A 20,201-nucleotide genomic window follows, 5' to 3' on the forward strand; every position below is an offset into this window, starting at 1 on the left:
ATAAAGGCCATCTATGACAAGCCAACAGCCAGTATCATTCTCAATGGTGAAAAGCTGAAAGCAATTCCATTAAGATCTGGAACAAGACAAGGATGTCCACTCTCACCACTGCTTTTCAATATAATACTGGAAGTCCTAGCCAGGGCAATAAGACAAGAGAAAGACATCCAAGGAATCCAAATAGGAAAAGAAGAAGTCAAACTATCACTATTTGCAGATGATATGATATTATACATAGAGAACCCCAAAAACTCCACAGAAAAGCTAATTCAACTCATCAATCAGTTCAGTAAAGTGGCAGGATACAAAATCAACACGCAAAAGTCAGTAGCCTTCCTATACACAAACAATAAATCTGAAGAAGAAGAAATCAAAAAAACCATCCCTTTTGTTATTGAAACAAAAAAAATCAAATATTTGGGAATCAATCTAACAAAAGAGGTAAAGGACCTATACAAAGAAAACTATAAAACACTGTTAAAAGAAATAGAAGAAGACACAAAGAAATGGAGAGACATCCCCTGCTCGTGGATTGGAAGAATAAACATTATTAAAATGGCCATCCTTCCAAAAGCAATATACAGATTCAACACTATTCCAATCAAAATTTCAATGTCATTCTTCAAAGAAATAGAACAATTATTGATGAAATTCATATGGAATCACAAAAAACCCCGAATAGCCAAAGCTCTCCTGAAAAAAAAAGAAGGGAATGGAGGCATTACACTCCCAGACTTCAAACTCTACTACAAAGCCATAATCATCAAAACTGCATGGTATTGGAACAAGAACAGACATACAGACCAATGGAATCGAATAGAAAATCCAGAAATAAACCCACAGATTTATGGTCAACTAATCTTTGACAAAGGAGCAAAGACTATGCATTGGAGCAAAGAAAGTTTGTTCAATAAATGGTGCTGGGAAAACTGGGTCGCTACATGCAAAAGAATGAAGCTTGACCACTACCTCACACCATACACAAAAATCAACTCAAAATGGATTAAAGAACTAGACATAAGACCTGAAACCATAAAATATATAGAAGGAAATATAGGCGAAACACTACGTGATTTGCACATCAAAGACATCTTTACAAACACATCACCCAAAGCAGTGATAGTGAAGGCAAAGATAAACAGCTGGGACTACATCAAATTAAAGAGCTTCTGCACAGCAAAAGAGACAATAACAAAAACAAAGAGAAACCCCACCAACTGGGAGAACATTTTTGCACCCAACACTAATGATAAAGGACTGATCACAAAAATCTGCAAAGAGCTGATGAGACTCAACAACAACAAAGAAAATAATCCAGTCAAAAAATGGGCAGAAGAGCTAAAAAGAAACTTCTCTGAAGAGGAAATGCAAATGGCCAACAGGCATATGAAAAAATGTTCAACATCACTTGCCATCAGGGAAATGCAAATCAAAACTACCATGAGATACCATCTTACACCAGTGAGAATGGCACATATTAAAAAAACTAGCAACAACAAATGCTGGCGAGGGTGTGGAGAAAAAGGAACTCTTCTACACTGTTGGTGGGAGTGCAAACTGGTCCAACCACTGTGGAAAGCTGTGTGGAGATTTCTGGACCTACTAAACATAGAGCTTCCATATGATCCAGCAATTCCACTCCTAGGTATTTACCCAAAGGACACAGAAACATCAATTCCAAAGAACACCTGCACCCCTATGTTTATAGCAGCACTGTTTACAATAGCTAAGCTTTGGAAACAGCCCAAATGCCCAAAAATAGATGACTGGATCAAGAAGATGTGGTCCATATATACCATGGAATATTACTCAGCATTCAAAAAAGATAAACACATGCAATTTGCAGCAACATGGATGGCGCTGGAAGGGATCATGCTCAGCGAAATAAGCCAAAAAGAAAAAGAAAAATACCGGATGGTCTCACTCATAGCAGGAATCTAGAAAACTTAAATAAGGGACCAGGAAAACGAATAACTATAAGAAAGTGAAAATCAAAATCAACAAAAAACTATGAACCAGAGACACTTTTAGGGGGGTGGGGGCGGGAGGGGAGGGATTGGGGTCAGAATGGGGGGGCTGCAATTGTATGGGGAATACAACAATAAAATTTATTATTTAAAAAAAAAATAAAAATAAAAAAAAAAAAAAAAAAAAAAAAATAGGTTCCCAAGTGTTAACCTTTAAAACTGAAAATAAGAAACCATATGATCACCATGAATGTGCACAGACAAGTTCCATCAGCACTCATATAACATACCTTACCTATTTTTTGCTTCAGCACACTAGGCTTCCCACAATCACACTGCAAATTCACCATGCAGTTCCCAAGTCTTAAAAGTTGAGCACAATCTGTTTCAGAGAGATACTGATCTATATATATATCTTAACATGTTTTGAAGTTTTATTTTCAGTAGTTAATGAGCTTGCAGTCATTCCTATGTTTTTAATTAATGTTAAGTTTCCATGTTATAACAGTTTCTCTAGGGATTTGTAAAATAACTTACTACATGGAGGAGAAGGAAGCAACCAGGTCAAACTTATTTGAGAAGTTTTTCAAAACAAAAGAAATAAAAATCTTAGGCAATACAAAAACTAAGCAAGCAAAATGAATAGGTTAATTTGAAATAAATCCTAAAATTTTAAATTACTGGAATATTTGTAAGCTATCAAAAGTTGAATTATAAAGGTAAGTCATAAGTTATCAAGTTTTTTGGGCTTGCAAAGATAAACCTATGTGTGGCCCAATTCCTAAATCTGACAGGCAGAGTGATCAGTGGAAAGATTAAGCATAGCAAAAAAGCATTTGCTTGTACATAAAGGGTCAGAGAAGGATTCATAGGCCTTAAATTGAACAACAACTGGGCATAGATAGTTCTACAGTGGAGGGGGCACAAAGAGGTATCTTAAATTTAGAGGGCAAAGTAAACATTTTTGCCTTCTTTGAGGATTTTTAACTCACTCCATGTTATAAGTTGCTTTTCATTAAAACAGAAAGTAGTGCACAAAATACCAGCATTTTGGGCATTTACCCTCTTCTTTCCCAAGTCCAGAAAGTTTATTAAATTATCCATCTTTTCAGGTCTATTTAGAAAATAATCTGAATTGACACAACTAATTAAATTTGAAGTGGCTCCTGAAATGTTTTTCAAATTCCTGGTGAAATTATAAAATCTTAATTCAGTTACCTTAAGTAGTTGTTTTCCAATTGTTGGACTCATCTTTTCATCCACCATAAGAATTACAATTCCTCTATCATCCATCCCCCTCCTTCCTGCACGACCAGACATCTGAATGTATTCACCAGAGGAAATCTGAAAGAGTAAAATTAGATATTTGGAGTTTATAAGAAAACCTGGTTTAAAAAGTTTAAATTTTTCTCACAAAATACACAGCATAAGTTACATATTCGAAGAAAACATGATTAAGGCCATGAATATTTAGGAACATGTAAGTAAAAACACAAAAATGCAAAACATTGAAAAATAATGTTATGAAACTAAAATTGAGCTGTAAAATGACCACATGTATTGCTTTTGGTGATTTTTGATGGTGGTGATTTTGATGATTAGAAATTATCGTCAGAAATCACTCTAAGGAAATATTGGCTAATTCATTGCCATAAAAAAAAAATCTTTGAGCTAGGTAGTCTGGGGAAGTTTTCTATGTGAGTCAGTCTTCTTTAAATATAAAAATGTTTCAAGTTACAGAAAATTTTGAAGCTTATGTAAAAATTTCTATAGGAAAATGACATTTCCTCACCATATTTAAATTTCTCTTCTGAATAGCATTTAATACAGTTTTAAATAAAACAAATCCAGAAAAATGCTTTGCCTTTTAATTCTACCATTGTGTATGTACATTTCAGTGTTTTGATGATTAGAAACTACTGACAAACTTCTCTAAGCAGAAAAGAATCTCTTGTTTTAGCCTCCCTGATGGCGCAAGGGGTTAAGCCGCAGCCTATGAAGCTGTCCACAGCCTCTGCAGCAGAGTTCGATTTCCCAGAAAGCCAGGAGCAACCCACACGGCGCAGCAGACCTCTCCTGGCTCGCCCGCTGCTCCCCTCAGCAGTGTACTTAGGTCGATCTGCCTGTTCTGTTCCCCACTCTGTCTCTGGTGAATCCTCTCACCCCCACACCTCTGGCCTGTACCCTAGTTCTTGTATGCATAAATAAATAAATCTTTAAAAAAAAAAAAAAGAATCTCTAGTTTCAGGGATACATTGTTCAGTAAAGGAATAGCTGACTCTTACATATTTTCGCCAATGTCAGATTATGTTAGCCTTTGGTTTACACTGGGTACTCAAACTACAAATCTTTTTTTCAACATGCTCTTTGCTTCTGTGAAACTCTGCCTGGTGGAAATATCTATCTGTAGTTGTTGCTCAGTTTAAAGACTGTTTTCTCTTGATATACACTCCTTTTGCTATATGTAATCCTTCCTGTACATATTCTTAGAACTTCTGTAATAAAATATTTTTTTGCAATGTTTTCAACTTTCTCCTGAAACTTACCTTGTTTTTTTTTCCCTTAAGAATAGGGATTGTTTTGTTTTTTAATTTTAGCATTCCCAGTACTGACAATAGCTCTAGGCCTTTAGTTTAAGTTTGGTAAATATGTACCAAGTGGGCTATTTGCCTCTGGATTAAGGATTTACTTTTTATCATAAGTTACTGCTTCACCCATGTTCCTCACATTCTATTTTCCTCTGCCTTAGAAGATAAAGATACTATGTGCAAACCCGTTAAAACCTCCACTTTAAACCTACAAGGGAAAACAGTGAGTTGAAATTGCAGACAGTGTAGTAGAGTTGTTTTAAATACCTTAAACTGTAAGAAATGAAAATTCTAGATATATCTTAACCATTTTAAAGCATTCACAAATCATTCACACTTATCCCTCATCACCAAACTCTCACATAAAGTTTTGTTTTGCTTTTTTTGACTAAGGATAGAAATGTAAAGAATCTGAAATTTAATGTGGATAAAGTTGTTATATTAGCTCAGAATTTAGAAATGAATAAGACAAGAGATTACATGAGCTAAAATCACCACAAACAAAACAAAGATCTATATTTAAATATACGAATTATTTTACTTACCCATCGGAAATCTTTCCCATCAAATTTTCGAGCATTTGTAAATAAAACAGTTCTAGCTGGCATGTTAATTCCCATCGCAAAAGTCTCTGTGGCAAACAAGGCCTAAATAAATGATGAATCATACAATTAAGATGAAAAAAGTTTTATAATTTCCATGTGTAAAAGAAACATTTTATTAAAAATCAGTTGTTAATGAGACAGTGCAAAGATAACACATGCTATTCCCAGATGTTTCAGTTTTTTTTCTTACATATTAAAAATATTAAATAATATTGACTGTTCCTTGCATCCCATTTTTTTAACTCAGGGAAATTTTTTCTTAAAATTCTGTCAGAATTCTTCTAGTCTAACAGATAAAGCATTAGGCTGGAGAATGTTTTTCTAAAACAGTCACACTTAATGACTTCTTCTGTGACAGTGCAGCTATACTGAAGATCACTTTGCATTTAGAATCACTGAGGGAAGATCAGAATTAGCAACTCTTTATGGCTTCTAAATTTACTAACAAAAATTTTATCGGGCCTCCCCAGTGGCACAGCAGTTGAGCGCTGGGTTGCGAAGCTGCCTGCAGCCTCTGCAGCCGATTCAATCCCCGGCTGCTCTCCTCGCCACCGGAGGAGGGTCCCACATGGTTCGCAGACCTCTCCTGCCGCCCGCTGCTCCCCTTAGCAGTGTACTTCGTCAGTCTGCCTGCTCTGCTCCCCGCTCTGGCTCTGGTGAATTCTCTCACCCTCCCACACTTCTGACTGTACCCAGTGCTTGTAAATAAATAAATATTTAAAAAAAAAAAAATTTTATCACACAAAAAAGCTGTGTGTGGTTAAGTTCATAAAGACAATACAAGTAGGGCCTCCCCAGTGGCGCAGGGGTTGAGCGCTGGGTTGCGAAGCTGCCCGCAGCCTCTGCAGCACCGGTTCGATCCCCGGCCGCCTGCGAGGGTCCCACATGGCGCGCAGACCTCTCCTGCCGCCCGCTGCTCCCCTCAGCAGTGTACTTCGTCACTCTGCCAGTTCTACTCTCCGCTCTGGCTCTGGTGAATTCTCTCACCCTCCCACGCCTCTGACTGTACCCAATGCTTGTATAAATAAATCTTTAAAAAAAAAGAAAAAAAAAAGACAATACAAGTAAAGTCACTGAAGTACTACTAAATAATTTTTCATCAATAAGGAAAAACATAAAAATACTTGATTTCACCAATTCAATAGAATGCTATTCATCTGCTAAAAAGAAGAGTCATACACATGACAAAACTGGACAATATAGGTAGTATAATCTCTTTTTAGTTTTAAAAAGAAGTCATGTATTATTTGTAAGGATATGAGTGGGTATTTCTGGCAAGTAAGGAAGAATGACGGTCTTTCATTTTTTACTTTATTTACAATTGTTCTATTATAATTTCACAACCAACAAGTATCACTTATGTGTTTTCAGAAGATTCTTTTAAAAATGCTACTTAACAAAATACACAATCCAGAAGGGAACAACAATAGGGCCTTACCTATTGTTGTATAAATAGAAACCAATTCTACCACAGAGATGTTCTTTAGTGTTAGTAAATTTCTTTTAAATATTCAACTTAGGGCTGAGGTGCTAATGGTCAAAACCTAATCTGAGTTTTAAACATAAAATAATTTGAGAGTAATGTATAATCTTATGATTTTGAAGTTGTTTCCCATTTTTAATGTCCTAGTTCTGGATACAGACATCAACATAACTTAAAACTAAGTCACCTTGGTTTAAGTTAGAAAACCTAAGTCTAACCAGCAATCCTTAAACTAATCCAACTCTTTTAATCTGTATATTAAAAGGGAACCCACTTATATAATCAATTCAGGTCGCTGTATGCAATTGCATCAGCATTTCTTACAGATTCTGAAAGGAAACAAATGATTTTTTACCTATAACCAAAAGCTTACAAAGCATTAATGTGATATAAAAATCAAGTTCATTACCTATGTCACTCATACTACCTAATTTAAAAAGACATACAAAACTGCTGTATAGTGTTCTTGATCACTTTAAACTGTTTATACAACATAATTTTACAGCATAATAAAAATAAAACCATACCTTTATTAATCCCTCAGAAAAAAGAATTTCTATAGTTTCTTTCAAAATAGGAAGTAAACCACCATGATGAATACCAATCCCTCGCTTCAAAAGAGGAAGCACATGTTCAACCTATAATTGAAATAATGCTTATTTTAGAATGATGGAAGAAAAAGGAAATTTGAAAATGTTAACCAAATTAAGAAAGATATATAATGCAAAAAGTTTAAAGAAATTCTATAAAACCTTTTGAGAATAAGCAAAATCTAAACCCTCATTTCCATAAAAATGAAACAAAATATTATATAATTCGGTCCTAGATGTCTATAATACAAAAAGTATGCTTTAAATCTTATAAATGCTCTGTGAACTCTTTCAGATTTTTCAGCATCACTTCATCTTCCAAAAACTTAAAAGTTCTAAGGACAAAGACTATCTGCACAAAGAAAACTTCACAGTAAAAATACTGGTAAACAACAGGTACATAAAAAATGCTCATCATCACTAATCATCAGGCAAAAGAAAATCAAAACCACAATGAGATACCACCTCACACTTGTGAGAATTACCAGTATCAAAAAGACCACAAACAGTAAGTGTTGAGTATGAAGGAGGAGGAATCCTTGTATACTATTAGAGGGCATACTGATTGACCCAACCCCCAGGATAAATAGTATGGAAGTTTCTCAAATTATTAAAAATAGATATAGAATATAATTTAACAATTCCATGTCTACCAATCTATCCAAAGAATTCAAAAATACTAATTCGAAGGGACGGATGTATCCTATGTACATTATAGCATTACTGACAATCACCAAAGTATGGAAACAACCTAACTAACCACACAAGTAGAATAAGAAAATGGGATACTACTCAGCTATCAAAAAGATAAAATATTGCCATTTGGGACAACATGTATGGAAATGGAAGGAATTATGCTAAGCAAGGTAAGTCAGAAGAAAGACAAATACCAGATAATTTTACTCATATACGGAATACAGAGAAATTAAACAAAGGAAGAGACAAAACTAAACCAAACAAACCCAAGAAATCTGACTGTAGAATTGAGGCCATCAGAGAGAGAAATGAGATGTGAAACAAAGGGGAGTGAGAGGCCCATGGACTATGGTAGAAGATTATGACTGACTTTGTGGTTGGGTGTGGTAACATACATCGGAAGAGATGAGATCCTGTATCCCAATCACATACATAATAGTATTGCAAAACAATGCTATCACAGGGCCTCCCTGGTGGTGCAGGCGGTTGAGTGCCGCACTGTGAAGCTGTCTGCAGCCTCTGCAGCGCGGGTTTGATCCCAGCCAGCCAGGGAGAAACACACATGGCATAGTAGACCTCTCCTGTCTTGCCTGCTGCTCCCCTCAGTAGTGTATTTCGTCAGTCTGGCTGTTCTGTTCCCCGCTCTGTCTCTAGTAAATCCTCTCACCCTCCTGCACATCTGGCCTATACACCGGTTTGTGTATAAATAAATCTTCAAAAAACAAAACACAATGCTATCACAATAAAAAAAATTCCACAAAAATAAAAATATACTGGCTATCTCAAACAGTAAGAAACAACTATAAGGCATATTTAAGTATGTATTTAATCTTAAAACAATTATTCAAGACTTCATTCTTATTAACACTATACAAATGTCATTAGAAATGTGCCAGGGTAAGAAAGATGTATAGAAGATATGGCTCTTCCCTGAGATATACTAGTATTTCAGCTGGGAAGAAAACTCACAAAATATTTTTGTGAATTAAATGCTATTTTAAACACCAGGAAGAATGTTGCTGCAATCTTATCAAAAATCCCTTATAAATCAATCATTCGTAAAGCAGAGTAGGGCCTCCTAATTTTTCTTTTTATAAAACAAAACTTTCATATGTTAGATTAAAGCAGTTCTCAGGCTTAATAGCATACCAGAACTGCCTGGGGAGAGTCTAAAAGAGTCTACTAATTAGGACACCCACCAAACTCATTACATCAAAATCTCTGGGAGTAGCACCCCAGGCAATTTCAATGGTCAAAGGAAAACAACTACAGGATTAAAACAAAATAAACATTAAATTCCTCACTGTAAAAATGATTTTAATTGGATGTACTCTGTTGTTTTGCCTGGTTGCCTTATGAATTAAGATATATAGTGACTTAAACCTAGCATTAAACTTTCTGTGGTATTAGGAATAGAAGTAGTAATTTTCATACTATCTAGTTTTCAGAGAACTGATCTTCCAGACAGCAAATCTTTCCTCATGCTACCTTTGCAAGAAGTTTAAAATATCAAGGTATCATTTCAGTGTTCAGTGCAACGTATTTACTGCAATGTGGAAACAGTTCAATACTGCAATAAACCCAAGAAATGCCAAGTGAATACATGCTATTAATATCCACATTTTCTTGGTACATTAAACACAAACCTGAGGGAGCTTTTTATCTTCATCGGATAAGCAATCAATTGCATTACTAAATACTTCTTCAACCATCTTCTTTTCTTCATCTAAGAAAGAAAACCCAAGGCACACAGATATCTAAATGATACCAAACTTCACAATTACAAAGAGTAAGAGTCTAGAAAAGGTTAAAGTCAGTATTTAAATTAGAAGGGAGGGCCTCAGGTATACCGGAGGAGGGTCCCAAAACCTAGGTGTACTTCAAAATTACCACTGTACCCAGTGCATGTATATAAATATGTATAAATTAGAAGGGAAACTAGGTAAAAATTACCATGTAATTTAATAAAATGTATTGCCTTTCAAAATATCTGACAGCCAAAAAATAAAAGAATCATCATATGGAAATAACAATAATTAAACTAAAAGCAATAGTTTAATAATCACAGGACAAATTATCAAGGAAAACAAACCTTAGAGCAAATATTGGGCACTGCTATTAACAAATCAACAATTTCAAAGTCTATGCTCTTAGCCATTACACTGCCTTCTTGTCTTAATAATAGGTAGTTGATAAATTTTTTTTTTAATAAATATGTAACCATGCAATTTTAAGCATATCCCACACTGGCAGTTTTAAGAAAACATTTCTAAGCAGAGCAATTTGTCAACTAAAAACTAAATTATTATTGATTTTAAGATACTACATGGGTTATCTACCATTTGCTACTTTTACCCATAGATAACTAAAAATTACCTTTAAAATAAAAAGATTTACTTCTGTTCCTTAGTAAACATTATGACGAAAATTTGATTTTGGATGATTTATTTTGTGCATTTGGATGATTTACTTTTTATTTTGTGATTTATTTATTCTGTGCAGAATTACATATATGTAGAAAGTCTGAAGTGAATGTCAACTAAATTGGTATTAGGCATGCTGCAACTTTTGGCTAGGCTGTGCCACTATCTGTGTGACTTCAAGTGAATTATATTTACCATTAACATATGAAAATTAGGGCCTCCTAGTGGCACAGGGGTTAAAGTCTCAGCTTTATCAAACTATCATCAGCCACTGTGGCATGAGTTCAATCCCTGGCCAGAGAGTTAACCCAAATGGTGCAGTACACCTCTCCTATCTTGCCCGCTGCTCCCCTCAGCAGTTAATTTCAGTAGATCTGCCTGTTCTGCTCCCCATTCTGTCTCTGGTGAATCCTCTCACACTCCCACACCTCTGGCCTATACCCCAGTTCTTGTATGCATAAATATATAAAAATAAATCTTAAAAAAATATGTAAACGATACAATTTGCTAGAACTTATCATACTTTATTAAAAATTATACCAAAGTCAACTAAAGGTCAGGTAGGTCTTCCCAGTTTGGATTTCTAGAAGAATCCAGCACAGTATTTTCTATACAAAAGGTGATATGACCAGCAGACATACCCAAAAGTTACCAGAATAATAAGTAAAAAGTTTAGGGTGAGCCTCCCTGGTGGCGCAAGGGGTTAAGACGCAATCTATGAAGCTGTCCGCAGCCTCTGCAGCATGAGTTTGATCCCTGGCCGGCCAGGGAGCAACCCACATGGTGCAGCAGACCTCTCCTAACTCGCCCACTGCTCCCCTCAGCAGTGTACTTCAGTCCATCTGCCTGTTATGTTCCCCACTTTGTCTCTGGTGAATCTTCTCACCCTCTGCATCTCTGACCTGTACCCCAGCTCTTGTATGCATAAATAGGACTTTAAAAAAAAATTTATGGCAATGAAGTATAACAAGGTATAATTCCGGTATTTCTCAAAAGGGTCCTTTGGATTTTATACATAACAATGTACTTATACCTTCCAATAAAAAAGATAAAAGGAATGATAAATTAAGGGCCTTTTAAAGCTTTACAACTCTGATGTGCAACTACTATTGTAAATGTAAGGTGAAATGCATACACAAACAATATACAATAATGTCTCTCTTTTTACTATGGCTTTTAATAGGTAATGTCTTAAGAGAAATATATTTATACTTATTTTCTCCTAGCAATAAAACTATACAGAATTATACAGTACCTGTGTTGAAATCTAATTTGGTCATTTGAAGTGCATAGGCTTCACAATCCTTCTTACTAAAACTGAAAATAATTACAGGTTGAAAATTTCTTTCCATAATCATCTTCACAATCTTGAACACATTTGATGGCCCTACAAAAAAAGAGTTCATTAAAAATGAACCACAGACTAGAAAACTGTTTGAAACAATATGGGAATAAACCTCCATGATCTTGAGCTACGCAAAGCAATCTTAGCTATTAAAGCACAGACAAAAAAAGTAAAAAAGGATAAAGTGAATTTCACAAAAATTAAAAACTTTTGTAGACATCAATGATAAAGTGAAAACACAACTAACACAGAATGGGAGAATATTTGCATATCACATATTTAATAAGGGTCGAGAATCCAGAATGTAAAAAAACTCAATTAAAAAGACCATCCAATTTTAAACTGCCAAAAGATCTGAACAGATAACAGAAATAACTGATAAGTACATGAAAAGTACTCAATATTAACCACATGGAAAGTAAACCAAACCCACAATGAGATACCACTTCATACCTAACACATGACTATAGTCACACAGACAAATTATAGTAAATATTGGCAAAGATGTGGAGGAAATGGAAATCTCATATCCTTATAATGGGAATATAAAATGGCATAGCCACTTTGGAAAATAATATGGCAGTTACTCTAAAGGTGAAAATATGTAATTACCATAGGACTCAGCAATTCTACTCCTAGGTAAACACCCATGAGAATGAAAAACATATGTTCACACAAAAACCTGAGATAACACAAAAAGATTATAGCCATATTATTCTCTGAAGAGGAAATGCAAATGGCCAACAGGCATATGAAAAAATGTTCAACATCACTTGTCATCAGGGAAATGCAAATCAAAACTACCATGAGATACCATCTTACACCAGTGAGAATGGCACATATTAAAAAACTAGCAACAACAAATGTTGGCGAGGGTGTGGAGAAAAAGGAACTCTCCTGCACTGTTGGTGGGAGTGCAAACTGGTCCAACCACTGTGGAGAGCTGTGTGGAGATTTCTGGACCTACTAAACATAGAGCTTCCATATGATCCAGCAATTCCACTCCTAGGTATTTACCCAAAGGACACAGAAACATCAATTCCAAAGAACACCTGCACCCCTATGTTTATAGCAGCACTGTTTACAATAGCTAAGCTTTGGAAACAACCCAAATGCCCAAAAATAGATGACTGGATCAAGAAGATGTGGTACATATATACCATGGAATATTACTCAGCATTCAAAAAAGATAAACACATGCAATTTGCAGCAACATGGATGGCGCTGGAAGGGATCATGCTCAGCGAAATAAGCCAGAAAGAAAAAGAAAAATACCGGATGGTCTCACTCATAGCAGGAATCTAGAAAACTTAAATAAGGGACCAGGAAAATGAACATAAGAAAGTGAAATCAAAATCAACAAAAAACTATGAACCAGAGACACTTTTTGGGGGATGGGGGGCGGGAGGGGAAGGATTGGGGTCAGAATGGGGCGTTTGCAATTGTATGGGGGAATATAAAAATAAAATTTATTATAAAAAAAAAAAATAAAGCAAATTAAACACATTAAAAAAAAAAAACAATAAAAAATGGAAACCACCCAAATGTCAATCAACTGATGAATGAAATGCTATATATTCATACAATGGAATTTTATTTGACCATAAAAATAAAGTACGAATACATGATATAATATGGATGAGCCTTGAAAATACGTTAAATGGAAGACGCCAGTCACAAAAGACCTTGTATGATTCCATTAATACAAAATATCCAGAAAAGAAAACAAACAAAGTACATTAGTGATTACCTAAGGCTGAGGAATGAGGGTACCAAATAAGGGAGGAATGAGGAATCAATGCTGTGAGTACACGATTTCCTTCTGAATTGATGAAAATGTTCTAGAATTATAGATAGTAGCTATACAACTTTGTAAATATATTAAAATTCACAGAAATAACACTTAAAAACAGTGACTCTTATGGCATGAGAATTCTCTCTCTAAAAAAATTGTGGTGATGGTAACATAGCATAATTCAGTGAATTTACTAATCATCATCAAATTGTATACTCTGATAGGTGAATTGCATAGTATGTCACTTATCGCTCAATAACTGTCATACAGGAAAAAGACAAATCTTTGTTCATCTAATTTTATCATACAGTAGCTGGATCTTTATATAGCTTTGAGAAAAAAGTTAAATAAAAATAATGTAATTTGAATACACAATTTACATGTAAAATTCTCTCACAAATGAAGTTCCAAAATACCTTTTGTTCCTCCTTTCCGGCCCTTTTGATCTCCTTTTGCCAGGTCACCAGCATCTCGAAGTACTTGCATTGCAGTATTAAAATTATCTTCCCTGAAGTCACCCTGGAATCACGTATTTTTCAACATAATTTCACTAATGATAAGCCAGAATCCAAACATCTGTCATACCTCAAAACAAAACTTCCTCAACTAATGAAAATAATTTGATCCAACAATTATAACGAAGATTACTAAAAAAATAATTGAAAAATGATGTATGGTAAAAGGTAATGAAGGGGTAATAAAACTTGGAAAAGCAAAACATAAGAAGCATGTCCAAAGCAAATATTCCCAAGACATTTTAAAATATTGGGAAACAGGGCCTCCCCGGTGGTGCAGCGGTTGAGCGCTGGGTTGCGTAGCTGCCTGCAGCCTCTACAGCGCCAGTTCAATCCCCAGCTGCTCCCCGGCCACCAGAGGAGGGTCCCACACGGCGCGCAGACCTCTCCTGCTGCCCGTTGCTCCCCTCAGAAGTGTACTTCAGTCCCTCTGCCTGCTCTGCTCCCCGCTCTGGCTCTGGTGAATTCTCTCACCCTCCCGCGCTTCTGACTGTACCCAGAGCTTGTATAAATAAATAAATAAATCTTAAAAAACAAACAAATAAAAGAAAATCAGAAAAACCTAAAAAAATAAAATAAAATATTGGGAAGCAAAATAAATCCATTTCATGCATCAGAAAAACAAGTTTTAAAGATAATAATATTTGAACTAAAAACACACATACACCGGGGGGGGGGGGGGGGGGAACCAAACCCCCAAAATAATTTTGGACAGTAAAACTATTTAAGGAAAAAAACATTAATTTCCCCCGTTCTTTTTTATAACTTAACAAAAAACTGGTGTAAACAACAAAGCAAAACATTATAGATAAAAGAATTAACAAAAAACCGGTGTAAACAAAGCATAACATTATAGATAAAAGAATGACAATTATACGTACATTTTCATCAACCACAAGGTGCAGACCATCTCCCCCTGCTGGAAAAATGTAGTGTTGCAAAGGAGTAGGCCTATAATCTGTGTAAATTACATGACAAGGCTGTAAAAAGAAAGATAATTAAATTTAAAAATTGGATTTTTTCAAAATAACAGTTTGTATCTGACCGACCTAAAAGACCTTGGGGAAATAAAATTTTGAGTTCAACAGTTAAAAAAAGAACCACTGTAAGGATACCAGTGTAAAGGTAAAACAAGGACAGGAAAATAAAATTGAGAATAAAAATGTAGTACACATGAACACATGCTTATTGTAAGGTTCTACACTGCTGCTTAAGCTGAACTAAGCAAAAGGGAAATAGGAAAAAGTTTTATGTATTCACATGAGAAAAATCAAATCACATCCTTAGGAGATTTCTGGTTCTGAGCAATCCTACAGGAAATGCTCTACTCTATACTCATGGCTCACAAGTAAATTCAATAGTTTTCCAACCTAGCAGATTATTAGGATCTTGGGAGCTCTTTAAATTTAGAGTTTCTAAGACATAACTCTAAGAGATTTTGAATAGTGGGTTTGAAATGAAACGCAGTAATTCATAATTAGAAAAACTATTCAATGGCGGTGGACTATTGAGTGATTTGGTGGGAGTTGCACTAGGGCAGTGATACCTGAGGGGGAATCCCATGTGTCCAAAATATCAACAATTATGCAAGTCAATGTTGCCTCAATTAAAAAGAAAAGGTAGGCAGTCAGTTTTGATAAGCTTGAGTGAGAAATAGTTTCACATAAAATGTTTTCATTAGGAACAATGTACAGAACATAGTAAAATTAACCTGTACATCAAAAAAGGAAAGAAAATACCTGCTTATGTAAATGGCAAATCCATTCAGCAAACTGACGGGCATTTGGAATAGTAGCCGAAAGAAAGACATAGTGGACATTGTCAGGAAGCAGAATAATCGTTTCTTCCCACACCACACCACGCTCTGGGAAAAAGCAAAAACTAAAACTAAAAAACCTCAGAATTTCGTGTCACTTTACTGACAAGTATCTAAAATTATTTTCTCTCAACTTCAAAAATTAGGAATGCTTTACACAAGGGTATTTTTAGCCACAGAAGCCTTACTGCAAAATAGTTTTTAATCATGAAATAATCCAGTGAAGTTAGTAGACCAAACCTCTCTGAAAAACCTGCCAATAGAAGCTCCAGATTGAATCTTTTCAAACAGTCCAACGAAAGTGCTATGATAATAAAAATAGTTCCGTCTCATTTTGAGAAAAGCAGCTAGTGGCTTATAGAAAGCTACAACAACAAATTTTGAAGAGACATAAATACTATTCTATCTGGTATCTTTTGTCCTAATAACCCTCATGTGTAGAGATGAAAGATTTGATTAATAGCAAAATTACGTCAGTTTTTATTAAATGGAAAAAAACTGGAAAAATCAATGTGAGAATTGATTTATTGCTAACATTAAAAAATCAATAAAGGATTCATGATTTTTAAAACCAACACAACTCTATTGACAACTTAATTTTATGAATCTGGAAATGTTAAAATTTTTAAAGAGTAAATAACTACCTAAACTGTACTGCTTTCACTATAAATATGGGTTAATTCAGTTCTTTTGTTTCAATAAAAACTGAATTTTAAGTGTGTACATATTAAACATTTAACACTAAATGTGTTTACTAACATTTGCTTTCCCACTGCATTCAAAATTCCATTATGAGTAGTACATTAGTTCAAATAAAATATTTATCTCTTCTTTTTGCTCATTTTATTTCATAATCCTCATTTTGTTTAACCATAAATATGCTGTTAGTTTTTTAATAACTTTATAAAATAAAAAAGGGTAATTTTGTAGGTGAGAAGTTTGAGAAATTCTTTAACTTTATATTAGAGAATTCTCTAGTAAAAGCAAACTAGTTTTAATTCTACTTGTTTTATTTTACTTAGCATTTTCTCATGCAAGTTACTAGTTGTAGTTATATGAGTCCTACTGGAAGTATATCATGTAGTCCACAATTTTGTTTACTGAAACTCTAGCCACAAAAAAAAAAATTAAAAAACAAAATAACTAGTTACTGAAAACTTCCAATGCATACAATATATATGGCATACAAATATGCCATATATGGCATATTTAGTAAGTAAATATATGGCATACAAATCAAAATATGACAGAACATACCTGAATCTCTCATGTAATGAATTTCATCAAATATAACCCAGGCAACTTCTCGCATTACTTCAGAACCTCTGTAGAGCATACTTCTCAAAATCTAAGAAAAAAATAGAAGATTTAACAGGATTCTGTCATAACAAATACTTTTTATCAAGGAATAATGAAAAATTTTTTAATGAAACATTAATTTCAGGGTTATATACAATCCATAAATCAAATAGTATTCCTTTTCTCATAAAACAAAGTACTTCTCAACAATTGGTAGTAATCATACATAATTCATGGTAAGAATTATTGTCATGTTTCTGTATATATCTTCAGTATGAAGGCTCTTCCTTCTAGATACAGTATTATCAAAGCCACAAACTTTCTAGGATAAGAGAGCAACTTAAAATTATCTTCTATTTAGCATACTGGATCCCATTTACTTTACCTATTTGTTTTGGCCTCATCTCCTAAATGGGTAAACTTTCTGACATTAATCTGACTTTAGAGTTATAACATATCCTCTACAGATGGAAGTTCTGAAAATGGAAAATAAACTTACCTTGGGCACCAAAATGAAAAGTGATCAAATTCTTTTAGCTATCTCTGCAAACCACAAGTTATTTTACACTGTTCTACCCTCCACTTGTAAAATGCAAGGATATAATTCAAATATGTATGAAAGTACTTTAATACAGTAAAGACAGCTAATCAGTGTTCAAATGTTGAACAAAGTGTTATAATGTTATAAATACATGCAAAACTTAACATGCTATAAATGTGATTCTGGGAAGAATCTAAACACAACTGGGTGCTTTAAATCTATCTGGATTGACATTCAGATACAGAAGAAAAATATCACATGGAACAAATCCTTCGAACTGGTATAGCAAGCTATCAAAGTACTCTCATGTTACTAACACTAAGCCTTTTAAAATGCATGAAGACAAAAACTGTATATTACAGATAACAAAACTACTGCTTATTTACAACTAAATTTATACAATTATTTGACATTCTGAAGATGAATTGTTTCCTTTCTAGTAAATCTACTCAGAATAGATAGCACTACTTTTTCTCTATATACATCAAGTACCAAAAGGAGATGTTCTAAGTGAATAGACACTAATTAAATTTAAGTAGGAAATACTGGAAGAATCACCATATAATTTACCTCTGTGGTCATAACAAGACAAGATGCTGTAGGATTAATAGTAACATCTCCAGTCATCAGACCAACATCTTGAAATTCTTCATACATTTCACGGTATTTCTGGTTACTCAGAGCCTTAATTGGGCTGGTAAATATCACACGTTGTTTTTCCCTTAGGGCTAATGCAATGGCATACCTAAAAATATGAAAGCAAATAATAAAGTATATACAAAACTTTTTAAATGATTTTTTAAATTCTATTAGTATGTAAATTTTGTATAAATTGTCCCTAATCACTAATCTCAAATGAAATTACAGGAAAGTTCTTCCATAGTTAATAGAATTTAACATAGTTGGTTTGTTGTATTAAAGAGGATTCACTTAAGTATTTAAACATAGAGTATGGGGCCTCTGTGGTGGCGCAGGGTTTGTTAAAGTCTCACTGCTATCAAGCTATTGGTGCCTAAGCTCAATTCCCGGCCAGAAAGCTAACCCACACGGCGCAACAGAACTCTCCTGTTTCGCCTGCTGCTCCCTTCAGGGGTGTATTTCAGTAGATCCACCTGTTCTGCTCACCACTCTGTTTCTGCTGAATCCTCTCACCCCTGAACCCCAGTTCTTGCATGCATAAATGAATTTAAATAAATAAATCTAAAATAAATAAACACAGACCATGAAATCAGGACTAAGCTTAGCATTGTGGCAAATCTTCACATGAGACATAGTTTATGTCTAGAACAGATTTATGACCTATTTGGGAAAATGAAAGTAGTATTTATTCTAGTCATCTACCCAAAATAGTGAAATAAAAAATTTTTAATTATCCATATTTAATCAACTAAGAATTTTAAGAGATATGCATGAAAGGAAAAAATAAGGAGATGCTGCAATATATTATCAAAAATATATACACTTCAAGAAAAAATAAGACATAAAAAGAAACAAAAATGTGATCTATACTGGGGGGAGGGGAAATAGTCAAAAATTGATTATGGATAGGCCTAGATATTGTATCTAACAAAGATTTCAAAGCAGCTTTTAGAAAAATGTATGCAAAATGTAAGAAAACGGTTTTATAAGGAATAAAGACAATAAAACACAATGATTCAACAGTTAATCATGACATACAAAGCAAAATTGTAAGATCATAAACAAATGAAAACTGCAGGTAAATAGTACAACTGAAATAAAAAATTCACCAAACAAGCTCACAAGATTATTTGAGAAAGGAGAAGAATTAGGGAATATTAAGACAGATCAATAGAAATTACAAATAAAAAGAGAGAAATAGAAGAAAAATAGACATTAAGAGATCTGTGGGACCATCTCAAGTGTCCCAACGGAAGTTCCAAGCTGAGACAGAAAAAATATTTGAAAAATTAAATGAAAAACTTCCTAAATTCATTTTTAAAACAACACATTAATCTACAGATATAGTCCAATGAATCCAACCTGGGAAACTTGAAAAAGAACCACACCTAGAAACACTATAGTCACACTGCTAAATTACAAAGTCTTCAAAGTGGTTTGGAAAACACAGAAGTACAAGGCTGACTTCTAACTGTAAACAAGAGAGTTGAATGAAACAATATCTGTAGAATGACTATAGAATGTTCAAAGAAAAAATTATCAGCCAATAATTCTATAATCAGTGACATCATCCTTTAAAAAAGTGAAATACAAACATTTCCAAATAAAAACCTGAAGAAATTCATTGCAAACACCTCTAGCATGAGATAAGTATTCTTTAAAAAATTCTTTAATTCAAATCCAGAGAAAAGAATATAGTTTTAAGAATGATAAAAATGTGGGAAATATTGACTATGTGTGTGCATATGTAGTTCTCTTTTATTCAAGTAATACTTTTACAAACACAAGACTGTTTAAAGCAAAAATTATAACACTGTATTACACTAAATTTATAGCATATGTAGTTGAAATATGTGACAAAAATTGCACAAAAGGAAGAAATATTAGAGCAAAGTTTTC

General features: G+C 34.1%; 1 protein-coding gene across 1 annotated transcript in view; it reads right to left on the bottom strand.

Annotated features, from left to right (window-relative positions):
• The window catches only part of MTREX (Mtr4 exosome RNA helicase), a 76,268-nt gene that overhangs the window by 40,536 nt on the left and 15,531 nt on the right, over nt 1-20,201 (bottom strand). The window contains exons 6-15 of the mRNA XM_037530800.1: nt 18,234-18,408; nt 17,081-17,171; nt 15,747-15,871; nt 14,889-14,987; nt 13,909-14,011; nt 11,608-11,739; nt 9,576-9,655; nt 7,171-7,281; nt 5,101-5,202; nt 3,186-3,311 (exon numbers count right to left, since the gene is read on the bottom strand). Coding sequence (XP_037386697.1) covers nt 3,186-3,311; nt 5,101-5,202; nt 7,171-7,281; nt 9,576-9,655; nt 11,608-11,739; nt 13,909-14,011; nt 14,889-14,987; nt 15,747-15,871; nt 17,081-17,171; nt 18,234-18,408 — 1,144 coding nt within the window. The remainder of the gene's footprint in view (nt 1-3,185; nt 3,312-5,100; nt 5,203-7,170; nt 7,282-9,575; nt 9,656-11,607; nt 11,740-13,908; nt 14,012-14,888; nt 14,988-15,746; nt 15,872-17,080; nt 17,172-18,233; nt 18,409-20,201) is intronic.

The sequence above is a fragment of the Talpa occidentalis genome, unplaced genomic scaffold (genome assembly GCF_014898055.3).
Source record: "Talpa occidentalis isolate TD23 unplaced genomic scaffold, MPIMG_talOcc4v2.1 talOcc4.6, whole genome shotgun sequence".
Taxonomy (NCBI): Eukaryota; Metazoa; Chordata; class Mammalia; order Eulipotyphla; family Talpidae; genus Talpa; species Talpa occidentalis.